This window comes from Labrus bergylta, chromosome 10 (genome assembly GCF_963930695.1).
Source record: "Labrus bergylta chromosome 10, fLabBer1.1, whole genome shotgun sequence".
NCBI lineage: Eukaryota > Metazoa > Chordata > Actinopteri > Labriformes > Labridae > Labrus > Labrus bergylta.
Genome location: NC_089204.1, coordinates 19,319,023 through 19,336,587, shown reverse-complemented (window position 1 = coordinate 19,336,587; position 17,565 = coordinate 19,319,023). Strand labels below are relative to the sequence as shown.

At 40.7% G+C, this 17,565-nt stretch overlaps 1 protein-coding gene across 1 annotated transcript in view; it reads left to right on the top strand.

Moving 5' to 3' along the window:
- Positions 1 to 812: 812 nt before the first annotated feature.
- Positions 813 to 17,565, top strand: part of ccser2a (coiled-coil serine-rich protein 2a) — a gene marked incomplete in the record, with an annotated part of 48,497 nt that continues 31,744 nt past the window's right edge. The window contains 3 exon segments of the mRNA XM_065959378.1: positions 813 to 1,672; positions 14,323 to 15,820; positions 15,908 to 16,119. Coding sequence (XP_065815450.1) covers positions 14,365 to 15,820; positions 15,908 to 16,119 — 1,668 coding nt within the window.

The following is a 17,565-nucleotide window of genomic DNA, read 5'->3' as shown; positions in this document are numbered from 1 at the left end:
ACATTAAATTTTAAGGTAAGGAGGCAGAAAACAAAAAAGAAAACACATGAATAAGCAATGATGAAAATAAATGAATGGTGTGCTGTTGAGTCTGATCTCCGTTTATTGTTATTTCGGGTAACATAGGCAAGGATGGATTGCAGTGCAGAATGAGCATCTGCCCCAGGGCCCTGGGTCTTGACCCCTTAGGGTCCATGTAGGCAGTAAACAGTGAATATAAGATGATTTGTGTTAAACACATTTGTTTGGCAACATACAACCCAAGAATGAATACATCAGACAATAGAGGAGGCTAAATGCAGGTCTTGCATTCTTTTTACCTGCTTTGACCACTTGACTTGTAAAGCCCTAAGTCAAAATGTACATGACAGTAAAAAGAGGATGAACAGGGTCCTGTTTTTATGAGTGCCCCTGTGATGACCCATTCTTGGATAAAGGGACAGTTTAGGCATTTTTTTAAAGGACTTTTTAAGAGGTTACCCAGACTTTAAAACAGGGAAGAATAAACACCGGCTAAAGTGGCCATGCTTCTGAAAACTCAACTCAACAACATATTGGATTATTCTATGGCCTAGTTCCAACACTTGACAGAAATGATATGCTATCAACTGCTACAAATAGTAACCCATTTCTGTTGGAGCTATGAACGCATTGCAGAAAGCACAACAAAAATAACATGAACTCAGTTTCCTCCATCGTTTTATGATCAGCACGGTCGCGTGCAGTCTGTACCACAGCACGCCCATCACCGTCTGACGTCACATCAAGGGCTAAGTGGGGAGGAGAGACGGGAGGATGTAGTTTTCAAGCGAGTTTGCTTTCGATGAAGGAAGCTACGACTTTGAACATGTAGGTACACTTCAAAAGTTTTTTTTTTTTTCCGAAATTTTGATACACTGTAGGAAGGAATGATATAATGTAGCGAAAACATTTAGGTAGGCGGCTATACAAGCACTTTGACATATGCATGCAGTGTCACCCTTTGAGACCCAGGTGACATCTGCTCGCTCCGCCCAGCTGGAAGCGGAGAGGACGATGTCGGAATGATAAACTGAAGTCAGTCTGTAACCGTGTGGCAGCCTGCTGTGGTTAGTTTATCTACAAGAATAGAAACTGCAGAATGTCAGCTTTTTTTTTTTATATCGTTTAAATGTGTGACATTAGTTAACGTGAGGCCGCAGTGTTTTTTTTTCCTGTAGATAACGATGTGTGCATCAGCTGGTCGGTGTGAGATGACTCGGTGACAGAGTAATTAAATAAAGGCTCTGTGATTCCTTCGGGACACTTTAATCATGTTATTTTTTACGTTAAAGTGAAATTACCAAAAAAAAGTATGCGAGGGAATTCCCACCATTTCCATATGGGCTGTATATTTCCAGTCAGCTCGCCGTAACTGTGCAGGACACAACATAGTTTGTTTCTTAAATATCAAGCGTTTTCAAGGCTGGACTTTTTTTTTTTAGCTTTGACTATAGCTCACACTGGCCTACATGAATGAATCTGATCGGTCAGCGCTGTTGGAGACTGTTTTGAACGGAAAGCGAAAGAGTAAGGCTACCTCAACTTGGCCGGCCACTTTACAACATGTTGTTTTTCACAAGACACCGAGCAAGTGGATTTTTCTGCTGACCCATCGTTGAAGCTGTGAAATGCTTTAAACGGCGTAATTCAGGTAAGAGAAGCTCATTCTGTCAGTCTGCTCAAGTCTTCATGATAGGCTACTTGGAATGAAAATGAAACTTAGCTTTACGTTGGGTTACATGTCCGTATTGTGTCATTGGTCATGTGTTTGTTTAGATGCATATTAAAAAAAACAATGCAGAAAAACAGTCCAATAAGGGGTTTTATGAGCTTGCCAGTTTAGCCGAGTCCTTCTCGGTGATTTCCAGTGAAGCAGAAGAGGCCATGGTTTCTAGCGTCACAACATCACAGTCATAAGATGTACTGGAAAAAGTCAGTGGACCGTGACTTAGTCTTCATGTAATAAGTACTGTATAGCTTATAAGAAGTAACTTATTACAAATAGCCTGAAATAAAATATAAACAATGATCTTACGTAGAGAAATACATTGGATATGCAATGCTTGATAAATGTCTAGCCTTGTCATACAGTCTCTGTAGCCCATATGGATACAAAGTTAATGCACATCACAGAACAGAAATGTGTCTTCCTCGGACACATGTGAGGATTGAATGGTAACTAGAAGACTCACATGCCCTGCTTATCTTAAGACATGTGAGCCATTTTAACCAGGGCTTTTATTCCATGCAGTGCTGTCTCACATATAACATATATAATTTATACCATGACTGAAGTTGCTGTCAGTCATGTCTCATAACTTTGTGTGCATGGTCAACCATTATAAGCTGTGATCTGTTACAGCCCACACAGTCAACAAGCCAGTATACATGAGGATAAGGCATGACTGACTACCCTTAGTGTAAGTGAGATGGACACTCCTCTGGTGCTACACTGTTTTGGGTGGGGTTACACACACACACACACACACACACACACACACACACTCAAATGCAAATCAATGTGTGTGTTCCTCAGGCACCTGTTGGCATTGGTCCTGAGCCCCTTCCTGGCTGAGGGTGTGTTTACAATCTGACTCCCACCAACAGCAGCTGAACGTCTCAACCATGCGCCTGTCAAGACCCCCCAAATTGTGGTTCAATATATGAGGGTTTTTCCAGACTGTGTCTCTGCTGTCTGTCTGTCCGTCTTTATTGGCGCCTTGAGCATCAGTATGTGCTCTTTTTAATCTAGCTATGTGTGAAGATACACATTATGCACATTACCCTTGCATAGTAGTCATTCCTGGACACTAAAAGGCTCTGTAAGGGGAACCTTGAGGCCAGTAGATAAGACGCAAAAGATGCATTGTTTTTCTCTACTTTGTTTGCCCATACTCCACCCTACTTTCTAAGCTCAAAATCAACGAGGGATCAAATGTCTGAGCACTTAAAATGCCCAGAGATGAGGTCATTCTGGATGGGGCATTGTGGTTGTTCTCAGTTGGTGTTGTTGTGGAACCAAGTGACTCGATTGGACTGTGACTTTTCTCTGATCCTCCTTACCCTCTTCTCTCCCTGTATGTGGTCTATCATTAGAGCTATGATTAGCCATGCTTATCAGTTCTGTCATTGCCCTGGTAAGACCGCAGATGTTTAAGCGCTTGGAATAGCTCAGTGTGTAACAGCGTGTAGGTACAGTATCACTGGTGCCCTAACACAGTCAGAAGTCGAGCTGAACTTAGAGCAAAAGTCTGAGTTTAAAAATCATGAAATGCCCTTGGAATAAAAAGTACTTGGCCCTGTCGCGTAATGAGCAGTGTGAGGTATTGAATTGCTACAGCTTCCCTTATTTGTATGTGATCTGCGGCACACTCGAACTTGTTCTATTATTTGAACTTTAAACCTTTATGCAACCTACAACTTAAAAAAAAACATTTTGTTCTGTTCAGCAGTGTCATATAGAATGGGTTGCGTGTTTTTTCAGTGTACGAGTCCCTTTGTCCTCCAAGTAGTGTGTTTACCCAGGTGTCATCATAAGCAAAATGTTGGGTGGCAGCAGCAGATGTGTGTCATTATTGGCTGGACGCTGGCATTTATTGTGAAGATACAATGGGCAGCTGCTAAAAGGTCTGAAACCTTTCATCTCAGCATGAAAAAAAAAAAGGCCTGCCTCAGAGAATATTGTAACTTGTCATAACAAGAATTAAAAAAAAAAACATAAACCTTGGCTTTGTACAAGTTTCTCAGTATGAAATGACGGTGAGCCTGCAGTATGGTACCAGGAACATGGAACTGAATCAGCTTAATATAGTTTTCATCTACTATTCGTTTTATTGTTCATGACAGTGCTTTTCCCACTGTGTTTCGCCAAATTGTGTTCTCTAAAAATGAGCCTGTTGTTTCATTTCCCTAACGTAATAAATATGCTGGTTTGACAAAGCATAAACGTATGTTACAATAAATTAAGTATAGGGGTTGTTTGATACATACAACTATTGAATCATGGTGCCAAGTAGCGATATTTTTAGTTAAAAAGAATACTGACCTCTAAACAGACTTCCCTGCCAATTTGACTTCTGGTATCACCACTTCATGACTCCTCTCGGTGGTGCTTATGACATGAATGGGGTGAGCGTGAATAGAAGCTAGTTGCCCAAAGAAGTTGACATTGTGATAGAAGAATAAGAAAGCGGGGAAAATGTTGGACAGCAGTGAGAAGAAGTTAAGAGATGAAGCATGATAAGAGGGGAAACTGAAACCAAACAGCAGTAGATAGTAATCCTGCACTTTACCTTTTAGAGGGCATTTTATATTCTTCAGTTAATGAGATATTGTGATGTATTATCATAATATTGTCTTGCATTAATCAGTTATTGTAGATTCCATGTATCCTGATGTTATCCCTATAAAACAATTTTACACCCTGGTCTGCTGTATCTAGTTCCTTTGTGACTCCTTCGGTTCAGGTGATATAACTCCATTAAGCCTGCACTACACCAGTTCTCAGAGGTCATTCTCCTTAAAGCCTTCACGTCTAATTCAGTAATCCCTCCTGGCTGTGAGTCATGTGACATAATAGAGTCTATATGTTCTTCTTGGGCTCACACATTGGACAAGCATTTGCTGGAGACTTCAGGCTACCCTTTTAAGGGTGAACTTTTAGCACATTATAGTTGCTGAGTCATTTGCCTTCACCATATGTGCCCTGCTGGAATTGACATGCATCTGTTTAAAAAAAGTTTTTTTTTTCCTCAGCTGCAAAGGTTGACCTGCTGGGTTGCAAAGCGTTAGTGATATTTGACTCATTACCCATGTCCCTTCAAAAAGCAAATGAGAGGCCATGTGATCACATGCATAGCCATGAAGTCGATATTCAAATACTGTGTTTGCATGGCAGGCCCAGTGCAATATCTAAAATCCCTTCCACACTTCTGTGTGTTCTTGTGCCTTTCTGAGCACACAACCACAGAGTATTGAGTCTCCTGAAGTCTCCTGATGTGAATGTTACTCTACTGTGTCAGACGCTCCTTTGGATAGGTTCCCATTTACTTTAATCAGTTGACTGAATAGCTCTAAACCCTGTGAAAAAGTGGGCACAAAGACATGGCACTTGATGGATGTTAACCCCCAACTGTTGCATTATTTGATGTGAGGACACTTTGTTCTCGCTATGATACTGTTTGCTGGTACAATAATGTGCTGCCTAATGTTATAGTAGTGATGCTGGAGAGTGTCTTTTTTTTTTTTTTAAGAGAGACAGCTGGATAGAGTAGAAAGGAAGAAGGGACAGGAAAAGAGGGAAGTTTGGCAGAGGAAGTTGACCTAATGGAAGTGTATTGTCCATTCACAGAGGATAAAAACTGACCAGAAACATGATCTACTGTTGTTCTCATGACGGGCTTGTGTTTTGAACCAACTGACATTGGTTACATCGCAACAAATAACTTTTACACAGGAGCCCAGTAGCTTGATAAGCTGGTTTAGTTCAAGTGAACTCTCATGTGAGTGAAAAGAAAAGTCAGTTGACACAGAAAAACATTGTTGTTATTGGTACTGTAATTAAAAGCTCTGTTGAAGTGAGACTGTAGCTGAAATGGCCGTTGACTCTGCATGTGACCCTGTCATTTCCATATATGCACTGCATTGTAATTTGTTTAGTATTTTCCTGAAAATGGCCAACATTTTTATTACATATCACAAGGCAAATTATTTTTATTTATCATGTAAATAAACAATATTTCTATCAATTTTATTGATGTAAAACTTTGTGATGAATGATCCAAGAGCAAAGCAAAAGTAGCCTATATTTGAATATTAATAATATGATCTATATTTGAATATTAATAATATGATCTAATATTAAGAATATTGAATAATGTCATATAATATTAAATCAAATTACTTATTTCTATATGAAAAGGCTTCTAATCCCTCCAAAAAAACCAACACCCACTTTGGATTTCTTTGCAGCATTTAAACACTTTTAACCTACTTTTTTTCCTGACCTACAAACCAATAATTCTTTACATGAGATCTCATAAATCCAGATCATGAGCTCACACAAATCATTTAATGCTATCCGGTACAGCTTGAAACAGCTGAAAGCTGGAGAAAGGAATTACTGGTTAAAGAAAGTTGAAAAGGGAAAAGCCTAGACTCATGTTAAATGTGTAACACAGAAATGGAAAACAGTGACATGTTTGTACACCTGTGTCCGTCATCTCCGTAGACATATTTATTCTGTCATTTGTTTTGCACTGGCTAGCCCACAAAACAAAATCCCTGTGGCCTTTATGTTCTTTCGAGGTAAACATCGGGATGTATAAGCTTCTATGTTATGAAGACATGATTTCAAATGTGTCCCAGACCCCCTTGGCATGTTGTTTAAAGGGGCTATATGTAACTTTCAAAAATACTGCGTTTGTAGTGATACCTCATGGCCGTTTGGTGAACTGCAGCAGTAACCTGTTGCTCGCTCTCCCTCGCGTGCTCGTCATACGTGCTCGTACGTACACAAACGAGCATCATCATCGGCCGCGAAACACTGGATGTTTACCGGCATAATGTTTACAGAGGAGGTAAGTGGTCATACACATGTGAAAGTCTGTGAAGGAGTCTGTGTGTCTGTATTCATTCTCCATCCTACAAACGACAGTCTCGGCAGGCACTGGCTGAGAGCAGGTGTGTGTGATGAGTTTGTCCGGCTTTGAGAGCTCTTAGGGCGGATAGAAGTGTGTGGAAGTCGGCCTCTGGCTATAACGGGAGTGTGTGATGAGTTTGTACTGTTGATCTCTGTAAGCGGAGTGGAGTGAGGAGGACGTTGAGAACGCGCATAAAATGTCACTTCTTGGAGCTTTCGCGGAAAATACGACCCGGGGAAACTTTTTATACAGGCAACACAGATAGACAGTGAACATCTACTTTTTCACATCAGTTAACCATTCGCTTATTAATGGGCGATAAAAAAGGATTTATGTAAAAAGTTACATATAGCCCCTTTAATTGATCAGATCCTTATCCGTCATGTATGCGTTTGTCTTACCTGCTGTCCGGTTGTAACCCAATCCTGCAAGACACAATTCAAAATCAAGTCTAAAAGATGTCATAGATGGAGTTACCAAATCAATACAGATGAGTAATTAAAGTTTGTCGTGAAGTGAGAAAGAGTTTGGCAATCAGAAGTCAATTGGTACCCTCTCTTTGCTCGTTGCTAATCATTTGTTTAGTACTGTATGAGAAGGCTTAAGCCTTTTTAGGGATGTAATTTCTGCCCCCTACTGTACAAGTGAGTAGTTGATCAAACTTTTAATGACCAATCCAGAAAACCAACAAATTGGTTTTCACAATAAGTTACTATAAAAAGTAAAATGAAGATTATATGCCATATCAATGATATACAACCATTGTACAGTAGAATTACTTAAGTTGAGCCACACTTTTGCTCCAACCTCCAGATTTTTGTTATGCAAGTTTCAACCACAAGGGCCATGTCAGCAGCACTAGTCTGACATCACATTCCTGTGATCAATCAATAATCCCAGTGAAATGTGATTATTATTCAAAAAGAAAAGTAAGCCGTTGGCTGATTCCTGCCCTGCTTTTGGCTCCCATCTTCATAAATGGATCTAATGACTTCGCTGACAGTGATTGACACCTCAGCTGTTGCTTGGTGACACACATCAGCCTTTCCAGCCCTTGTGGCCAATCAGAAGGTGAGAATTAAATGGGACTGTCAAATATGCTGCAGTGCTCTCACAGCGTGGTTCAAGTGAAGGTCATACAGTACATTAGAGAGGGAACAGATACTCTTATGTCTGACACAATGTGCATACACCATCCTATAAAACTTTAAAAGATAAAGCAGAAAAAGAAGGGATGTTAGGGAAAATTTTATTATGGTGATGGAAGTGTAGACATCTGGGCTGCTGCTATAATAGTAAGGGTAATTGGATAAGTCCTATATGAGGATGTCTACTGCTGAGCATCACAGCCCAGAAGAACTGCTCAGGATTACTTTTATGGATGAGTCAGGGTGGAATATGAGCTGTCTTGAAGGGTGTTTGAGTGTCGTGACTACTTGATAGTATGACTCATTTTGGTTCATACCTTCTTTGTTACTATCTTGGTTCTTAATTTATTCTTAGGTAATGTCGCAAAAAATGTCTAACACCGATAGAATAGCTTGATAACAGAAGCATGCCAGTCAAAAATTCTCATCTTTGAATACCTCGCTTTAACCGTTATAGATGAGACTCCATGCTGTGAGTTCGCAAGGGATGTGACAATAAAACGGATGGTGTTTAGGATATGCCAGTATTCGCAATGTTTACATGCTGGCACTTAACAGAAAATGCCTTACTGAAAGGAACCAGTACGCTGTCTACAGTGAAATAAGTAGAGGAAATTGAATTCACACTGAGCCTTACGGGAACCACAACAAATTCTGAACCCCTCTTGAGATCTCATGACATTATAGAGCAGCAGCTCTCTGATAACTGCTACTCTCTAACTTGTACACTGTTTATTTCTCTGTGTCGGTTGGATGATGTGGCTTTTGTCTTTAAACTTTAACCATATAGTGGATACATAATCAAATTTTTCCTGCTACTCATTGTTTCTTTTGTGCTTGGAAGGGATTTTTGTAATGTTATGCTCTTCTCTTATTTTGGCTGTATTTTCCCATAAGCATCTCCTCACCTTGTCTCTCCTCTTGCACGAACACAGAGGCTCCTAAAAAGATGCCCTATCAAATATTAAACACACCCATGAAAGTTCTGTTCTCTCCACCCACAAACGCACACACACACGCACACACACACGCACACACACACACACGCACACACACGTAGAGCCACACATGCAAGCAGCAGGAGAGGAGTCAGATCAACCTCTGAAGAGTGTCTTCCTGTTCCTGAAGTCTCCTCTCTCTTCAGGGCGTTACCTTACTTTGAGTAAAGATAATGCAGGAAGCAAAGTGAAGAGTAACTTGGCAGGATGCAGCTCTTATCTTAATGATTGACTTTGAGATGAAAATGATTGGACCAATCAACATAAATACACTGAGTTAAGGTAATTTTTTTTTTTTTTTATCTGCTTTTGTGTATGTATATGTTTCTCTGCATGTGGGGGTTCTGTAGTATTTACTCTACATACTGCAGTTTTTAATGTAGGCTGCCACCTTTAAACTTTCTCTCTCTTGATTTTAGTCATTTGATCTGTAGCAGTTAGTATACAGCATTACTAAACCATCTCTGCTGTCTCATTGGATTAGCATCTCTTAGCACCAGTGCAGCTCTGCCCAGTATTGCTTTCACTCAATACACATTAGCCTAGCGTCAGTGTTGCTTTCATCCCTGTCTTATTCTATTAGCATGCTCTAATGGCACTCTGTTAATCTCTCCAGGGAGGCAGCAATGGCCCACGACTGCCCTGTCCAGATGACTGGCCCAGTTATTACTCCACAGAGACAGAGAGTTATATCTCAGGAAAGCCTAGAGGGGATTTCTTCAGATTTTGTTTAAGTGTCCTAGGGTTAAGGATGAACGTTTTAGATGTATGGTAGAAGTTCAAGGTCACAGTGGTATCTCATATGTATATATGTATATATCTCGCTGTATGCGCAGATGCAACACTAAAGTGATCACATTAAATCATACCCTTGAATCTACGCTACTGTGATTGACTGAATAGGAAGGAGACATCTGATTGGCTACAGACATTTCCCTGCTGAAAAAAATGCATTTGTGAATCTAACCACGGCAGCAGAGTCTCAAAAAATCCCACACACAAATGCAGTGAGGTTCACAAATGACAATCAGTTTGTAAATGCAGACAGAACAGTTTATATATTTGTTGATTTCTATTACATATATATACAAAACTCTAAATATTTGTGCGTGAATCAGAAATACATTTGTGAATCTTATTTTTTTATTTGTGGATTTGTTTTACATTTCTATAGAATGAAATATATTTGTGTGTGCATTGAAATACATTTGTGAATCCTTCTGTGTGCATTTGTGAATATTGAGACTGATCTAACTCCATAGTTTGTCAGTTGATCCTTCATAAGGCAGCAGAACAACCACATGTCCTTCAGACTGAGAAAAGACAAATTGATGTTCTTTGGTATTGTACCCTCCTGCAAATAATAGTGGTGCAGCCTCTTCTGCATCATGTAGGCATTTGCATGCAGCTGTTTTTACTTTTTTAGGTTAATGTATTCTTTTCAAATATTTTCAATAAACCGATGGTTCATATTTGCAAATATAAGCTGTGATATACTTGATAAAGCCACAGCAAAAACACACCAAACCGTCAGCATGCTCTCTTTTTGATGGGGTTATAGCATCTTTCAAATCCATGTAATACATCATGATTTTTTTGTACTTAAAAAAAAAAGTAAGATGTTACCTTTCAATCTTTTGAAATTGAATAAGGAAAAGATGAGGGAGAAAATGGGGATGTAGCCTAACACTATGTTGTAGGATGTTGCTGAGGCTGTAACGATTGGGAATTATGGAACTATGAGCATTGGGAGTTGGGGACAGATCGGCTGTGGGGATAAACGGCAGGATTGGCGATTTACTGTGTGTAGTAGGGCACCTCCATTCATGCATAGCCTCAATGACCCAATAGATCATTGACCCCCCCCCCCCCCCCCCCCCCCTTTACTGTCCCACCCTATCTGGATTCATCCTGTTACCCCTGAAGAATGCATCTCTGTAGTGAGTGTGCCCACACAGTTCAAAAGTGAAAGCTTTGCTAGAGGAGTTATGAACAACCTCACTCTTAAATCGGATTTTTCACCCCCCCCCCCCCACCCTCCCCCCCCCGCTGGTCTGCCAGGTGCCTTCTGTCTGGCTGTCCTCTGAGTTGGAAATAACGTAATCCCAAATAGCCTTCTTGGCAGAACGACAGAAAGCTCCCATTACTTGTAAAACAGAGAGTAGGAAAGGATGTCATCTCATCTTCCTGATAATTTCACACGCCAGGATCACTGCCAAGTTGGTCTTGCAGGAGAAATGTCTGAAGTCTGTTTCACTTTCTCTTCCCTTTTTGTCGCTCTTTGACATTATATGTTAATGTCACTTAATGGCAATTAATAATACTAAAAGTTAATTTGTGGCATAACACAAAACATTTATGAAGCTCCCATAAACATCTCTTAGGTGTCTGTCAATTTCTGTTTAATGTTTTTTTGGTACACACAGGTTGGAAGCTATTTTTGCTTTTCACCAATTCTCAGTGCAGTGAAGAATTCATGCAAGGCTTTAATTCCTTTAGAAACTAAATTATTAAAGCTATCTCCATGGATCTGAAAGTCAAATCCATTGAAATAAGATCAACAAACTTAGACTTGCTTGAGGGTTTCTCCTGTCTTATGCAGGGTTCATAATTCACTCTCCCTGTTACACTAGCTTTTCAGTACTTTAATTTAACTCAGAATGTTTCTTCCTGGACTGTTTTTGTTACAGTATTCATCCTTTCACACACTGAAGGTTTCATCTGTTTTTCAAAATCAAACTTAAGCCAGAAAAAAACCCATTGTGTACCTTGGTTAAGGCGGGGTTTAGTGCAGGGGTGCAGGCCAAGTGAAGCTCTGGTATATTTATTTACAGTACTCTACTCTGGGGGGAGGGGCAGGATTTCAAATATGAGTCTTTGACAGATGGCCTGCACGGTTTACTGCCCTACCTCCGAATGTGTGTCAGTCCGTTAGGATGTTGTTGTCTGACGTCCTTCCTTGCTGACCTGTGTCTTTGTTCTAGTATTGGGAGCAGAGCTTTAGTCAGTCCAACCGACTAAAACTATGCCTTTGTGAAAAACTGTTCATTTTGGTGAGGTTATTCTATGTTTTCAAATTAAATGTCCACCTATGTTATTTTGTTGATACATTTGTTTGTACTCAACAAATTTACCAACCATACTTTGAGAGATATCTGAAACAGAATTGGGATTGGTACAAAAACTTGATAAGTGTACTGGCACCAGTACTGAAAATTCAATACAGGCAATACAGCTTTAGACATAGACTGCACAATGTGACATCAGTTGGTTACTGACTTTCCAATAGAAAATTGAACTGTTCAGAGTGGAAACGGTAGCTCCTAAACCATTTGCAAAGGCACCGCGTTCTTAAGTGTACTGTTCAAGGTCACTTTTTAGGATCTATATTTAAATGTTAATTTTATATTTTATCTCATGACATCTGTTCTTGTCTCATGTCACCCAATCCCTTTTGTTACTTCTCTTTCATAAACATGCCAGTTAATTATTCTACGACTTTCCGATCAGAACATATCTTATTATTGGCTTTTAATGTTGATACTATAATGTTGAGGTATAATAAACGAAAAAGAGACGCTCAATAGGGAGATTTCTAAAAAGCGATTTAAGTCAAATCCAAAACATCAGCACAGCAGACAGATTTCTTTCAGTGACGTGGAGATGAGTGAGATGACCTAGATGAGTATACATTTGTTACAGCAGTGTGTGGATTTACTGCTGTGTAATAGTGATCTACCACACTGGTTATGAATGAAACTCTAGAGGTTGTTGGACTGTTTACTGTAGCTCTCTCTCTCTAATCTAATTTCTTCCCATTAAACACACATAAACCTAGACACACACAGTCACCAGCCCCTCCCCGGGGCAAAGAGGCTTTGGTTGCCATGCCTGCACATGCTGACCTGATTTTGTGTGTATAGAACTGTGTGTTTTTGTGTGTACTCAATGTGTGTTTATGAGGCAGATTAGGATGGTGGCAAAGCCAGACACCACTGAGTGTGTCACTTTGATATTAGACACGTGTGTCTGTGCATGGGAATGTGGGGCAACGTTGTACACAGTTTTTTTTCCTCCAGAATACGAGACCCACATTGTTTCACAACACCCCTCCCCCATCCATTCAAAAGTTCAGTGGATTATTGCTCCAGTATCTGCCTTTTTGTCTTTGAGTCTTTGTGTGTGCTGGTTAATCAAGGGATCCACTCACACTGTAGAAAGTAGTTGAACTGTTATGGATCATCAATACAGCTGGAACTTACCGTATTGAACGTTAATTAGTAGCTGTGAGCATATTAATTGATGCAATAATAGGTTATTTTCTTTTGGGGACAAGCCTGCAATCTACTTTTATTATTTTTTGCGATGTTTCCTCATGCAGATGAGTCACTTATTGCTTACTGCACCAGCCATCTGGAGCTCAGTAACTTTTCTATTCATAATCTCCCAGAATAAGCCAGATGGATGTAACACGCAGGTGCACCAGCTACACATGCACACTTGCCACATGGCTGATTAAAATTGAATACATAACAATGAGAAAATTATCAGGCCTATGTTCTCCCTCAATTGGTTTTACATGTTTTTCATCCTCCATTTACTATTAACAGTGTAGTGGTGACCTTCCCAGCGCTGGTCTCCCCTGTCCCCTAGGCATAAGCTTATTCTTCTGTTGGTGCAATGTCCTCTAAAAACCTTTGCCAGCTACTTGTCGTATCATTTTTGAAACATTCTCTAACTACCTTTTAATTATGATTGTCTTTTATTTATCCTTTCTGTTTGGGATATTCTAGTGATCTATAACCTACTTCAGTTCAGTTTTTTAAGTTGAATATAGTCAAAGAACTGTGAATTACTTATAACAAGGATGATACATCCTATTTACCACGTGGGATGAAATTTGTGGCTGTAAAGCTATGTACCAGCTATGTACTACAGAGACTAATGAAGCTTTTGTGTCTCTCACTTGCCACAAGAAAGAAGAAAGACAGACCTCCCATAATAAGGCCTCATTTTACCCTTTAAGCTTGCTAGATTAATCCCTAATGCTCTTCATAGTCAGTGATCTTTGAAAAGGAGACGGACGTGCATTCACTGCAGCAGGTAGACAGGACTACTCTTAGCATCATTGCTGTTTGTCAATACGGATAATTCTAATACCATTACGAATGTGTGTGCTTTTTGCCTGACTGTGTATTAGAAACGTACAGAACAGGAAATTTTGACGGATTTTGAAATGTTAGCTTGTTTAACTACTTTATATTCAAACATGAAGAACAGGCTGGATCACAGTTCTGGACAGAGTATGAAAATGGTAAGGCAAATCAGTTTGATTTGTTTTATGTGATATCTTCAGTTTAAGGTAGCATTAGAAAATCAAGAAATGTGCCAGGTGTTTTTTTATAGGAGTTTTATAGGAATCCATCAACCTATTATCCTGCTTGACAATGTCCTGCCTCTTATCATTGACACTAAAATCCTCTCATTTCTAATTATGTCTTTCTGTTTCCCTAGTTGTGTGTGGTTCCATGCCCCCCATGCCTTTGTTGGCATCTAATGGAAGAAAAAGCACCTGCCAGATCTGCCATGGTGTCCAGATTGCCTAAGTTTGGTGGACGCTCCACGACTGGTGGTGGAAGCCCTTTGTCCAATGGTTCTACACAAGCAACCACTCCTACGCAGGATGGTAAGACCACTCCCCCAGGAATACGCCAAAATGGTGTGATCCGTGCATCCCCATTCACCCTGAAATGGAAGAAAGATGAGGGGACAACACTATCCAGCCCCACTACCCCAACCAACCCTGTGGACAGTGGAGAAGATAGGGTTCAGAAACAGCTTCCTACATTGACAAAGGAGGTAAAAAATGGCTCTCCAGCAACTCCTACGATGAGAAGGTCAGGTACTTTGACTGTAGCTGTCTCCAGTCCTACCGCCATTCCCAAGCAATCCTTGAAGATGAGTTCCAAAGTGGGGACCAAGCTAGGCCAAAGCCCACTGAATGGAAGCCTTAAAATTGGCCTCAATGGCTCCAGTATTCCTGCAAGAACAGGGTCAGAATCCCGCCTCGTGGGTCCAAGTTTAGGCTCCACCTCTCCCAGAAGCAGTTCTCAGGACAGCCTGTCCCAGTTCAGTGACAGCCTGAAGACCTTGGCACTGGACAACATGGTGCGTTCAAACAGCTTCACCCATTTCAAGCAAATTCCGTCACCCACCAGCCAACCTATGAAACGCTCCTTCTCCTTTAACCGGGCTGTGGAGCTAGCCAAGCCTCTAGCAAACACTCAGCTACGACCTCGTAGGAGTAGTTTTCTTAAACCTCCTCAGTTGAGTAATGGGAGAGTGGGTGCAGGACTTGGAGGCATGAATGGTAGCCTTGGAAGTCCAGGAAGTGGAAGTGGAAGTGGAAGCGGAGGACCTGGAGGATTTCAGTACAGTAGAACCCCTCCAGCTGCCTCCTCTCTGCCCACTCTTTCGATCCTTCCAGCACCCAGTACTCCAAGGGCTTTGAGGAAGCCTCTGCTCCCCAGTTGTGTTCTGACCAAGCCATTGGGCAGCAGTGGGGGGTCTTTGGGCTACAGGCTTGCTCGGTCGGGACAGGCCAGGCAGCAAAAGCCTCTTTTTCCAGGTAGGGTCAAAGGTGATATCAAACCTTCAACTGCCTCTGAGAGTGTGGGGTTAATAGAAAAAACAATAGACAATGAGCCGTATGGTGAAGTTGACCGAGCAGACCCACCCAATGATAGTGATGGATGCTCTGGATATGGAGGAGGAAAGAATGGTGTGCGTATGCATAGTTCTAGCCAGGCAGCAGGCGAGACTCCAGAGGACATGTCCTTATCTTCAGCCTCATCTTTAGAAAGAGTCGACATCAGTGAAGAGTTTCCAGATGAATTTGACAGCGTGGGAGATGTATTTAGTGATGGAGACCAGACAGATAACAGGGAAACTCAAACCATCCTACAAAGCTTTATCAATGAGACCCTTGACTGGGACACTATGGATCTGGAAGGTATAAACTCTATTTAAAGGAAATTCTACTAGATGTGTGTTACATTCTTTTTAAGTGTTCATCCCTGTGTTTATATAATTTATGCAGGACATAAAGATGATAGCCCTATGCAGGACTCCCAGGGGCCACTGATGTTGTCTTCGGAGCAGGCTGATGGCCCTCAGGCTTCATCTTTGGAGCTGTCTCCCTCTAACAGCTCTGGTGGAACTTACATGTGGGATGAGGATGGTCTTGAGCCACTTGGTGGGCCCAGGACACTTCCAGGTGACAGCTATGATGAGTCAGAGCTCAACAGCATGGTAAATGCACACAGTCAAAAAAACATTAGCTTTGTTAATTCGTTGTAGTTGTTTTTTGCAGTAAAATAAGAAAGTACTCTCACTCTATATTTCTTTTTGCTTAATTAATATACTGATTGCTCTAAAGCATCTTTCGGAAAGGGGTGGGGGTAGCCAAACCTCCCTACTGTTGATACAGTTTCTTAGTAAAAGAAAAAGTTTAAAAAATGGACGGGTACAGCTTGTGTGAAGGAGAAGTGGGCACATTTCCAAGTACAAAATCTTTTAGACGGAGAGGGTTGAAGAAAATGTCAAGGTTGCGACTCCTTGAGAGTTTTCTGATGCACTTTATATGTAGAGTTCCAACAGTCTCATTGTTACCGAAGAGTTTCAAACATTTACACTCTTACAAGAACTTAGAATTTCTCAACTAATGTAGGAATGCAATGTAAATGTTTAACAACAATGCACTTAACATCGTCTCTTGGAGTCACATTTGGATTTCCCCTGCATACTGACAAGATGACACTGTGACCCCAGCCTACAGTTCTTAGAGATTCCATGGCTGTGATAGACCATAAGTTTGCATGACCTGTAGTATGATTCATGTATTTTATAAAATAGTTGTATGGCATTTTTCCACATTAAAAATGAAAATATCAGGCACAGTGCAATTGTATAATCCTAGTCTTTGATCTACAAAGAAAACAAGTTTTTAATAGTTATTTTTTCAAAGTAGTTTGTACGCCATGCACAGTAACACTGCCAATGTACAAATGAAAACAGTAAGAGTACTTATAAAGTTAGTAGAAGTTTATTTGGCTCATGTACTTTTAGGCCATTATCAAGTCACACAGTATTAAGTATTTGTAGGATCCATACAAGGCTTCTGCTCACGACTTACAGCCTGTTAGCATTTTGCTCTGTACTCTTTAGTCCATTAACCAGTTCCCCTTTTGAATAATTCCTCTTTCCCTTTATAATTAGGGATTAAATGAGCAGAACAAAGGCTGAAAGGGAAAGCAAAATTGGCTATAGTTCTCTGCCAGCTCTCACTACCACTTTCATGCCAAGGCTTCTGTCTCCCTGAGAGGAATGCTGACCCCGCCACCAACAGTGTGTTAATTGCATCGCTGGCCTTGCTTTGGTTTTCTGTATTCCAGTACCAAGGCATCTGAGCTCCGGAATTTGTAAAGAGCTTAAAATGATCCGGATTAGAAGAAAAATAAGCTTAGTGTGTTTACTACTTTTACCATGTGATGTTGACACAAGCTTGCAGTCACTGACATTTTAACATATTTATCCTAAATAGTGGATCTATAGCGACTACTAAAGCTGTGTGTGTGTGTGTGTGTGTGTGTGTGTGTGTGTGTGTGTGTGTGTGTGTGTGTGTGTGTGTGTGTGTGTGTGTGTGTGTGTGTGTGTGTGTGTGTGTGTGTGTGTGTGTGTGTGTGTGTGTGTGTGTGT